A 12,500-nucleotide genomic window follows, 5' to 3' on the forward strand; every position below is an offset into this window, starting at 1 on the left:
TCTCGGGGTTTCCTTCAACCCAAAACTCCGAGTGGTAGCGACGATACCAAAGTAACATTTTCATTATTTTTTGTATTGGTATTTATCTTGACAAATTGGCAGCAGTAATTTAGAAGAATATATTTTATTTTGTATATAAAAAATCGCGATGCGACATGTATATATGTGTGTGTGTTTGTGTGTGTGTGTGTGTGTGTGTGTGTGTGTGTGTGTGTGTGTGTGTGTGTGTGTGTGTGTGTGTGTGTGTGTGTGTGTGTGTGTGTGTGTGTACATATATGTATGTATGTACGTATCCATGTGTGTGTGCACACACGATATCCCCAGCCTGTGCGAGCGACGCATGTGTCAGCGTCCACAGGGAGATACCTTAATCTGTTAACTGCTTTAACTTCCATCAGATTAGTTTTGTGAGAGAACTTGTTTTGACTTCGCGGAGACGGAGGAGGAGGAAATGCCGAGGCAGGTAGAGGAGGAAGAGGTATAGGGGGAAGGGGGAGGACGGAGGAGGAGGTAGATAAAGGACGGGAGGAGAAAGAGGATTAGGAGAAAGATGAGGTATGGGGGGAGGTGGAGGACGGAGGAGGTGGTAGACGAAGGAGAGGAGGATTAGGAGAAAGATGAGGGAGAGGAGGAGGAGGAGGAGGAGAAAGATGAAAGAGAGAAGGGAGAGGAGGAAAGAGGTGGAGAAGGAGAAGGAAGATGGAATAGGAGTAGGAGGAGAAGAAGGGGGTGTAGAGGGAGGTTGAGGAAGTGGAGGAGGAGGAGGAGGCGATGTTGGAGGTGGAGTAGGTTCAACAAAGGAGAAGGAGATGGAGCAAGTAGAGAGCGAGGATGAAGTAGATGAGAAGGAGAAGAGAAAGAGGAGAAGGTGGAGGCAGGAGGCCTAGGAAGAGGTAGAAGAGGAAGATAAGACCAGAGATTGTAGAGAAAGTAGAAGGGAGATAAGAAGCTAACATATATAGAAAGAGGTAGAGGAAGAACAGAAGACGAGGGAGAGACGGAGAAAAAAAAGGTAGAGAAGAAGGACCTAAGTGACGTAGAGAGAACGCAGGAGAAGAAAAAAGTATTAAAGAAGAAGAAGGACGCTGGAAAAGGAGGAAAATAAGAGAGGAAGGAGGATAAATCAGTCGAAGAAGGTGGGGAAGGAATATGAGAAGGAGGAGGTAAAGGAAAATGATGAGGAGGAGGGAGTGAGGAAGGAAAATGATGATGAGGAGGGAATGAGGAAGGAAAATGAGGAGGGGAGGTAGGGGAGAAGAAGAATGAAGAGGAAGTGGAAGATGAGGAGGAGAATGAGGAGTAGGAGCTGGAAAATGAGAGGCTGGAGGCGGAGAAGAAGGAGAATGAAAAGCAGGAGAAGGAAAAAAGGAAAGAAGACGAGGAGACGAAGGAGAAGGAGAAGTGGGAGACGGAGAAGGAATAGAGGAATGAAAAGGGAAGAAGGGAAAATGAGAAGCAGGACGAAAGGGAGGAGGAGGAGGAGGAGGAAGGAGGAAGAGGAGAGGGAGGAGGAAGAAGAGGAGAGGAGGAAGGAGGAAGAGGAGGAGGAGGAGGAAGAGGAGGAGGAGGAGGAAGAGGAGGAGGAAGAGGAGTAGGAAGAGGAGGAGGAAGAGGAGGAGGAAGAGGAGGAGGAAGAGGAGGAGGAAGAGGAGGAGGAGGAGGAGGAGGAGGAGGAGGAAGGAGGAGGAGGAGGAGGAGGAGGAGGAAGAAGAAGAAGACGAGAAGAAGGAGGAGGAGGAAAGGAAGGAGTAGGAGGAGGAGGAGGAGACAAAGGCCACCGGCGAGGAGCGAGCAGCCACTCCGGCCGCAGCCAGCAGAGAGACAGCACGCGCCGCTCCCCCTCCTCTTGAATCACGGTCTCGCTCGCACCGACGTCGACTCAGGTACTGTGCTTAGGAGATAACTTTATCGCAGTTTCCCCTCGAGTGAATTTCGTTTTTTTTTTTTCGTTTTTTCTTTTCTTTCTTTTTTTTCTTTCTCTCGTTTTCTTGTTTTCTTCTTTCGTTTTATTTTTTTTTATTCTCTCTCTTTCTTTATGTTTTATCATTAAATTGCCGTCTTTAATACTCCATGTGGTTTGTGTATGTGCGCATTTTTTAGGTGTAGGTTTCTTTTTTGTGGTGTATTAAAAGCATAACACACTAACAATGTGGTTGACTTGTTGTATCTGTGTTTGTGACAAGTTTTGGGGGAAGAGGAAGGAGGATGAAAAACGAGATAGAGTGAGAAGAGGAAGGGAGGGAAGAAGGAAGGAGAGGAGAAGGGAGGGGGAGGGAGAGGGAGAGGGGAAGGGAGAAGGGGAAAGGGAGAAGGGGGAAGGAAGGGGGGAGGGAAGGAAAGGGAGGGAAGGGAGGAGGGAGAAGGGGAGCGGAGAGAAGAGATGGAAAAGGGAGGAGAGGAAAGGTATGGAAATGGAAGGGAGGAGGGAGGAGAGGAGAGGAGAGGAGGGGAAGGAGGAGGAGGAGGAGAGGCAAAAGGTGGGGAAGGGAGGGGAGAGGAGCAAGGGGGAGGAAAGGGGTGGGAGGAGAAAAGGAAGCAGAAAATAAAGAAGAAAAAGGCAAGGGGAAGGGAAGGAGAGAAAGCGAAAAGAAAGGGAAATTGGAGAGATAGAGGAGAGAGGGAGGAGAGTAAAGGGACGAATGAAGAAGGGAGAAGAATGGAAGATAAAGAAAAAAAAAGGAAAAAGAGAAAAAAAGAGAGAGAAAAGAAATTACTCGAAAAATGATACGAAAAATGAAGTGACAACCAAAACAAAATGAAAGAAAACGAAATATATATAGAAATACAGTATAGAAAATGGGGAAAGACTTTCATTTCCCTTTGTTTGCCTTATTAAAAAGTAATCTTGAAATCTATATTTATGTTCTCTCAGCGCCGGTTAATTTTCCTTGCATTTTGTTAATTTCGTTTAAGCATAAATTAATTCGCAAGACCTACCCTGACCTCATTTCTTTTTTCTAATGTTGCTAATAGCATTACTGATATCACTATTATTATAACGCGATCATTAATACTAATAGTGATAAGAAATAAAGGAAGGTAAAGATCTCTCCGAAAATCGAGGAAAAAGGTAAACAGGTGAGATCAGGGAAGGTCTACTAATTGGCTCCTTGGTAACTAAACGCTAGTGGAGCCACTAATAAACTAATATTACATCCTATACCGTTGGGTCAAGTTCTATAAAATCGTACGTGTTATTTACGTTCTTTATCATTTTTTTTATTTTTAAATTCTTATGCGGTTTTCGAATGTCATTTGTTTTAGGTGGGATACCTACTTACTTTATTTTTCACCCTCTGTCTCGCGTCAGATCTACGTTTATTAAGTGATTCGCGTAATAGAATCGTTATAAAGATAATTAAAGGTATATAGACTTATGTACGAACAGCACTGTTATCTTTATAAAAATAGGCGTTTTATTGTTTGTGTTTTTACATGAAAGTAAATTGCTAAGAAAGAAGAAAATACATTTAAAAATTACTCGAGAATAAGCAATCAATAATTCTTCATATTCATCAGAATTCATGATATATACTATAATCACAATATCAATCGCTCCATCTGTTTGCATACGCATATATATATAGATAGACAGATAGATAGATAGACAGATATCTATATAGATAGATAGATAGATAAATTTATTTAGATTTAGATTTATAGTCAAAATCATAAACCACTTTCAAATACAACCCTGAGTCCGCCCTATAATGAACATCAACGGGCAACTCTACATATGCAAATCTCTTAATGTTGCATCTATCTCTGCAATGTGTGCGGCGTAATCCGCGGGCGATTTCAATGTCTGGGGAAGCTAATTTCGGCCTTAATGCGCTTTGGGGGGGATAAGAGCTACCGCTGGCTTTGCGTAATGATCATGACGTAATGATGACTGAGGTAATGATGATAACGGTAACGATGAAGATTATGATGATGATGGAAAATTGCGAGGGTAACGGAGGTTATATAGCAATAATTTATATACTTTGTAAATAGATCACGAAAGGCGTAAAACAGAGAAATCGTTGTAGATACGGCATGAGCATATAACAAAAATTGGTAGAGTGGGATATATGAATGAATAATGATGAAATGATAATAATTGTAACATCTGACGTAAGTGATAATGACGATAGTGTTAAAGAGGACAGTTGGAGTGAAAACAAATAGTGATATAGATATAACAGCAAATGACATAAGAAGGTAAAAGATGATTTCACAAAACATGAAAATTACAATTAAAAAATATATATATATCTGGTCAGTCGATAGAAATATACACAATATATTTTTAGAAAAAATAACCACGTTTAATCCACGGACAATCAGATTCTACTACGGAATTTAAACAACAACAACAAATATTTTACGAGCAACCAATTGCGCTTCACTTTCTAAAACACTCAACAGATTTATATCTTAACCACCCAGACACCGCTAATGATATTGTCTTTGATCTATCATTAGATATATCCCCCCTTGATTTTTATTTCTAAGTAGGCCTATGCAAATATTCCTCTGCGTTTCGTTTCGTTTCTTTCTTTCTTTCTTTCTTTTTCGAGGAATTTTCGGCACGAGACGCGCTTTAGCCTCGTGCATGCCCCCCTGACCTTCATGATATTTTATCGCTGACTTGTCAGTGTGCGTTTATATTCCCTCCCTCCAGCATGCAGAGATAAATTCGCCGATCAGATAATACTATTAATCAGAGTTTGATTTGCATTATCTTTATATGAATCATTCTATTTTGCTTCATTTTATCACATAGATTTTTTTTTCACAAAGGGTCGCGAGACGGACTCTGAGGGACAGTCTTTTATGTAACATCAGCAAACTGTTGTACCTCGGTCGATGCTGAATATGCGTTGGGAACACACAGATGTACGTTTCTTTATATATATATATATATATATATATATATATATATATATATATATATATATATATGTAATGAATGTATATATGTATATATACTTACATATATATATAGGCATATATACACATAAACATAATGCATACGATCATATATACATACATTTATACATACAGGCACGCACGCACACACACACACACACACACACACACACACACACACACACACACACACACAACACAACACAACACAACACAACACAACACAACACAACACAACACAACACAACACAACACAACACAACACAACACAACACAACACACAACACACGCGTAAGACCTGTCCCTCGTAACCCCATTCTCAAAAACAAAATGACGAGGAGGATTTCAAAAAAAAAAAAAAAAAAAAAAAAAAAAAAAGAGGCTTTTACAATTTCCCTCCCGCTTCCCTTCGAGCGCCGCCTCTCAGTCATGCAGCGGCCACCTCCCGCAGAAATATATAATTCATTTTGCAGATGTATTAGGTGCGGTCCGGCGGCAGCTGTGCGTAAAGGGGAGAGATCACTGAATTGGGCGAGCTGAGGGAGGAAAAGAGAATCTGCTGTTGTTGTTTTTTTCCTGTTGTCCAGTCTTCTGTTGAAGTGTTTATTCCGTCTCTGTTTTTTTTTTCGTTGGTCGTTTTGTCTGTTTTCTATTTTTTTTTTTTCTTGTCTGTCTTTTGTTTCTGTTTTCTGTTGTTTTTTTCTGTCTTTTGCTTCCGTTTTCTGTTGTTGTTTTTTTCGTTTCTCAGTCTTCTGTCTGATTTTCTGTCAACGTTTTTTTTTTGTTTGTTTGTTTCTCATTCTCCTGTTTAAATGTTTATTCTGGGTTACGAGAAAAAAATAGAACCAGAGAAACAGAAACAGGAGACAGGGCAACGGGGAAAAAACAGAGACAGAATAAACATTTAAAACAGAAGACTGGAAAACGGGGAAAAAAAACATTAAAATAAAAACAGACAGAAGGCTGGTAAACGAAAAAAAAAGCAGAAACAGAAACAAGAGACAGGCCAACGGGGAAAAAAACAGAGACAGAGTAAAACAACAGAAAAAAACAGACTCAACAGAAAAAAACAGACTCCCCCCTCCCCCAGCGCACAATTCATTATCTTCTCTCTTAATGTTTTTCGTCGCATCCCGATGTTCTGCTTCTGTTTTTCTGTTTCTGTTTTTTTTTTTTCGTTGCCTAGTCTCCTGCTTCTGTTTTTTTCCGCTTTCCAGTCTCCTGTTTCTGTTTCTCTGTTGTGTTTTTCGTTGCCCAGTCTGCTGTTTCTGTTTCTGTTTTTTTCCGTTTCATTTCTGTTTCGCTGTTGCTGCCTCATTTTTCTCTGTCTTTCTTCTGTTGCTTTCTCTGTGTCCTTGTCTCTGTCGTTCTCTTTCTGTTCCTTTTCTCCGTCCCTTTGCTTCTCTGTCTGTCTGTATGTATGTATGTATCTGTCTCTCTCTCTCTCTTTCTTTCTTTCTCTTTCTCTTTCTCTTTCTCTTTCTCTTCCTCTATCTATCTGTCTTTCTCTCTCTCTCTCTCTCTCTCTCTCTCTCTCTCTCTCTCTCTCTCTCTCTCTCTCTCTCTCCTCTCTCTTTCTTTCTTTCTCTTTCTCTCTTTCTCTTTCTCTTCTCTTCTCTTTCTCCCTCTCCCCTCCTCCCTCCCCTCCCTCCCTCCCCTCCCCTCTCCTCCCCTCTCCCTCCTCCTCCCTCTCCTCCCCTCCCGTCCCCTCTCCCCCCTCCCCTCCCGTCCTCTCCTTTCCTCTCCCCCCTCCTCGCCCCTCCCCCCATGAACGATCCCTCCTGTCACTCCCCAAATTCTCTTCTTTCTTTTTCTTTTCTACTCCATCCTCTTCGTCCCTAATCCCGGCCATCCACCCATGACGAAAAATAACACAATCTTAATCACGACCGAGAAGTTTTTTTTTTGGTTCTTTGAATGAAGTTCGTAAATTGGTCGTAATTCGAAGGAATGGAGATGTCGAAATAAAGTGTCGATATTGATTCAGCCGAAGTAATTCATCTAATTTTAAGCGAGATTTTTACGTTAAACGTATACTTGGTTCGTTTTGCTTGTAATCTTATTCATTATAACTATCTATTTTTTTACGTTTTATCTGTATCACATTTTGCGCTTTTTATGATACCTATTACTGGTTTTCTTTTCGTGTAAGTTCTATCACCCCTTAAAACATCACTATTTAACTAATTTGTTTTATCTTCTGCCGCATATTTCGCTGTAATTTTGACTCATTGGGTTTCATTAATATTGATGTATGACTATGACTATGACGATGGTTGCGCACCTAATTAATAGACTGCTTCAAAACATAGATCAGCCTCTTTATATCGTATATTTTCGATAATATTTTGAATACTGTGATGTGATATAATGTGGATGTGTATATGTATATGTATGTGCATATGTATATATATATATATATATATATATATATATGTATATATATATATATATATATATATATATATATATATATATATATATATTATAAATATATATATATATATATTATATATGTATATTGCATATATGTATATATTATATTATATTATATATATAATATATATATATAATGTGTGTGTGTATGTGTGTGTGTTTGTGTGTGTGTGTGTGTGTATGTATGTATGTATTCTTCACCTCTTTTCCTTCTTCCTTTTCCCCTTTCTCCATTTTTTCCATTCTTTTCTTCTCTCTCTAGGACAAGATTTCAACGCCAAAGGTATATAGACCGAAGACGCCATTATCTATTGCAACGATTTTTTTCCCTATATGTATTTTTGCAATCATTCTTTTGCAACATCTTAGCGACCCACTTAACGTGTGTCTGTGACCAATATTGCAATGTATGTATTCCTTATTGCATTGTTGCTTCACACGGTGTCATACAGTATTTCTATATATGTAAATTTGCAGTATTTCTGCATATGTAAATTTGCGTATTGATATGATATTATGTAATGCTCATTGGAGAGAACAGTTTAAGAGATATACTGGACTGTTTGATAAAGTGTATTCAAAGATTCGAAATAATTGATGTACCGAATTATTAAAGGACAGACGCACATATAAATGCACACGAACAAAGTAACAAAAATGTATAGTCAGTACATGCGTATACACAGACAGATGCACACACACACACACACAAACATACACACACACACTACACACACACACAAACATACACACAAACATACACACACACACCACATTCTATTTGAATGAATGACTGAATGATTGAAGAATGATTGCAAAAATACGTATAGGGGAAAAAATCGTTGCAATAGATAATGGCGTCTTCGGTCTATTTTTACTGAAACGATCATTTCCTTTTATTTTTTCCTTTCTCTCCCTTAAAAGCCAATTAAAGAGATTCTACTAACATCATCATCTTTCTCCTCGCCTTGTCTCGTCGTATTACGCTCATTAACCTTCCCCATTAGCCTAATCAGCTCTTAAAACCATGTTTGTAAATAACTGTTTTCATTTCCTGTATAATTACTACTGAAAAAATAATGAAATAGAAAGCATTTACGGAGTTAATAATACCTTTTGAATACTCTCTTTAAGTACTTACTTTACTTAATGGCTTGCTTACTTTCTTGTTTAGTGAATTGCTTACTTTTTTTTAACTTAATTTTTAAACTTTTTTGTCACTAACGGTCATTGACTGGATTTTTTTTCTACTTATTTACTTGTTGATTTACTTACATACTTGCTGAGTCATCCCCCTGAAGTTACTTACTCTCTTGCTTAAGTTGCTTGTCTGCCGCGTTGCTTTCTTACTGTCTTGTTTCTTGATTCTATTACTTATTTTCTGGCTATTTTGTTCATCCGTGGTGTCATTTGTTTGCTTACTAACTGTCTCACTCGTTAGGTTACTTAGTTACTTACTTACTAGATTGCTTACTTGCAGGGTTAATCGTATCCTTACGTTTCAGCCGATCTACATCCACGCATTTTTTATCAGTAACGAAATTTTTCACTTGACTACTTACTTGTAATACACGTATTTGATTTATTTATATACTCAGTCAGTAGTTATTCACGTACTTGGAAAAAAATTACCAACTTTCTTCCATACTTACGGACTAACTTTCTTGATTTCTTACATTATTTTAATTTTACTTCGAACGTTTACTTTTGTTTACATCCCAAAACAGAAAAAAAAAAGTTTATTCTCTTTTAATCTTCCATTTGGTATTCATCTCGAATTGTAATTTATGAAGACCTGTGTTTAATTATCACTTAGTATCGATATATTTGATATGTAAACAATATATGTAAACATTAACCTACGCGTGCTCTTTTGCGTTTTAGATTTTGCGATTTAAACACGTTTACTAAGACCTCATATTCTTGCCTTTGTAGCAGACTTCTATTTATCTTTATAAAGCAACATCTATTATTAGTCCAGCAGCTTGGGTTATAGGTCACGTATCGTGCTCCCGTGTCTCTTCATATCTAACATCCTATGCTTAGGTTTCAAAAAGTCCGTTGATCATAAATGTTGACATTGGCAGAATCCAAACTAAGATCATATTCCCTACCATTCTCCATGCCCCTTTATCTTATAAACACTAAGCGTTGTCTGCCTCTCGGAACTGTGGCGTTTGTGAGCCGATAACACAAGGGATGAAAGTGTTGTTCGGTTGAAATTGTGCGCTTCGTGAGGCCAAACGGAACGCAAGGCAGATATACTGTTTAGTGTTTCAACTGTTGGATTTTTGGTTCCGTTTCGAAAGACATGATTGATTAGTCTAAAAAGCTCATTTTTTTTTACTATATATATATATTTTTTTTTCGTTTTATCGAAAATCTGAAAAGCATCCAGATTCACATAAAAAGAGAGAGAGAGAGAGAAAGAGTGAAAAAAATCGAAAATCCAAATTTCAAAATCTTAAAAAATCTTAATAATATACATAAAACTTCCAAAAAAAAATGATAAAGAATAAATCACGGGGAAAAAAATGACAAGTGAACAAAGAAAAGGAACAGATAAATAGAAAATAGAAAAAAAGGTAAATAGATAGCAAATAGAAAAAAGGAATAGAAAAATGTAAACAATCTTCCTCGTGTTCCTCCTCTGCATCGCCTTCTTCAGGTCACCGGGAACGCCGCAGGAAAAGAATCCCCCCCCCCCGCCCCCCCGCAAAAGGTCAAAAAGAACTCAAGAACATTTTATTTTTGCTCCAAGAATTTCCTTCATTTTTTTCCCCTTTCAAGAATGTTTGTTCTTTAGAGTGATATTTTGATCTTAAGAATTACGAAGGGGATGGAGATGATGGTGATAATGATAATGTTAATAACAACAACGCTATTAATAATAATGTTGATGAAAAAATGATAACAGTAACAACAACAATAATGATAATAATCACAATAATAATCATGATAATGATAATAGTTATAATAATAATGATAATAATAACCATAATAATACTAGTAATAATAATAATAATAATAATAATAATAATAATAATAATAATAAAAATAACGATAGAAACGATAAAAATAACGATAACAGTAATAGCAATGATAAAACAACAATAACAATAACAACACCGATAATAACAACAGTGAAAAATATCATAGATGATAACACAACGAGTCTAGCGCGCGTGCGTGTGTGAAACTTTTTTTTCTTTTCTTTTTTTTTTTTCGAGAGCGAGCGAGTAAGACCGAGAACGTGGCCAGGGAACCTCGAGGGAGATCGTCGTCTGATCCCTGGCGATATTTGGGTATTCTCGTATGTGTGTCTTGAATGCGCCCTTATCTATGCCTCCCTTTCTCCCTTTCTCCCTTTCCTCCCTTCCTGTCTTTTTGCCTTTCCTCCCTTCCTTTCTCCCTTTCTCCCTTCTTTCCTTTCCTCTCTTTTTCCCTTCCTTTCTCCCTTCCTTACTTTCTCCCTTCCATCCTTTCTCCCTTCCTCTCTTTTTCTCTTCCTCTCTTTCTCCCTTCCTCTTTTTCCCTTCCTCCTTTCCTCTCTTCCTTCCTTTTTCCCTTACTCCCTTTCTACTCTTCCTCTCTTTCTCCCTTCCTTCCTTTCTCCCTTACTTCTTTCCTCCCTTTCTCCCTTCCTCCCTTTCCTTTCTCTTCCTTCACCCTTTCATCTGTACTTCTTACCTGTCTTTGCCGTTTTATTCTCCCTCTGTTCTTCTCCATTGCTTGTCATCTATCCTCTTCTTTTTCCTTTACCACCTGTCCTCGTGTCCTCTTTTCTCTCACTCTCTCTCTATTTACTTAACCTTTACCTCTTTCCCCTCTCTCTCCTCTCACTTCTCCCTCTCCCTCCTCACCCTCTCCTCCTCTTCCTCTCTCCCCTCTCACTTCTCCCTCTCCCTCCTCACCCTCTCCTCCTCTCACTCCTCCCCCTCTCCCCTCTCACTTCTCCCTCTGCCTCCTCCCCCTCTTCTCCCCTACTTGTCTCCTGGAACACCGACCCTCACCTCGCCTTAAAAAGTGGCCGTGGACTTGAATTTTTTATTTATTCCTTGAAGGGCTATAGAATATTTTACCTCTTTTTTTAAACTCTTTTTTTTTTCTCCCTTTTTACTACTTTTCAAGGGGGGGGGGGGGGATCTTAGACGTAAGGTCGACTAATTTTTTTTTCTTTTTCTTCATTTATTATTATTATTATTAATTGAGATATGCAAGGAAACTAGAGATATGACGCGTGGCATTGACAAATAAACAGGTGAATATAAAGTAACGAACCAGTCCCCCTAAAATAAGGTAAATGAATAAATACATTAATACAAACGGAATATTCTTACCAGGGAAATAAACTAATAGAAAAATAAATAGAAATAAATTAAATTAAACTTTAGAAATAAACAATAACAAAAACACAATAAATAGTACTCGCAAATAAGTTTGATGAAGTAGTAGATAAACAAATATAGACAGAGCAACAAATAATGAACCCTCAAAATGATAATAAGCCATTAACCCTCAAAATGATAATAAGCCATTAACCCTCCAAATGATAGTAACCCTTTAACCTCAAAATATAATAAGCCACTAACTTAAAATAATAATAATTCTTTAACCTCAAAATAATGATAAGCCATTAACCCTCAAAATAACAACAACCCATAAACCCTCAAAATGATAATAAACCTTAAAAATTACAATAACCCTGTAACCCTCAAAATTATAATAAGCCATTAACCCTCAAAATATTCTTTCCAGGTCGCTTTCCGAGGGAAGAGGATGAGCATACGAGGGAGACAGCACGCGGCCGTCGGAGGCTGCGCTCTCTACCCTGAGCTCGTGGATGGGAGAGGTGAGGAGACTGAGAGGGGGGGGAGAAGGAGAGAAAGAGAGGGAGGGGTAGAGAGAAAGAAGAGAGGGAAGGATATATATATATATATATATATATATATATATATATATATATAGAAGAGAGAGAGAGAGAGAGAGAGAGAGAGAGAGAGAGAGAGTGAGAGAGAGAGGGAGGGGAAGGAGAGAGCGGGGAAGAAAGGAGGAGAGGGCGGGGGAGAAATGAGGAGAGAGTGAGAGGAAGAGAGAGAGGGAGGGAGAGGTGAGGAGAGAGAGAGAGAGAGAGAGAGAGAGAGGGAAGG

The 12,500-nt window shown here is 38.4% G+C and overlaps 1 protein-coding gene across 1 annotated transcript in view; it reads left to right on the top strand.

The window, feature by feature from the left end:
- The first annotated feature begins 1,679 nt into the window (after positions 1 to 1,679).
- Positions 1,680 to 12,500, top strand: part of LOC119575215 — a 19,868-nt gene continuing 9,047 nt past the window's right edge. Inside the window, exons 1-2 of the mRNA XM_037922746.1 lie at positions 1,680 to 1,883; positions 12,109 to 12,202. Of these exons, the coding sequence (XP_037778674.1) occupies positions 12,130 to 12,202 (73 nt within the window). The 5' untranslated portion in view covers positions 1,680 to 1,883; positions 12,109 to 12,129. The remainder of the gene's footprint in view (positions 1,884 to 12,108; positions 12,203 to 12,500) is intronic.

This window comes from Penaeus monodon, chromosome 1, assembly GCF_015228065.2.
Source record: "Penaeus monodon isolate SGIC_2016 chromosome 1, NSTDA_Pmon_1, whole genome shotgun sequence".
Lineage (NCBI taxonomy): Eukaryota > Metazoa > Arthropoda > Malacostraca > Decapoda > Penaeidae > Penaeus > Penaeus monodon.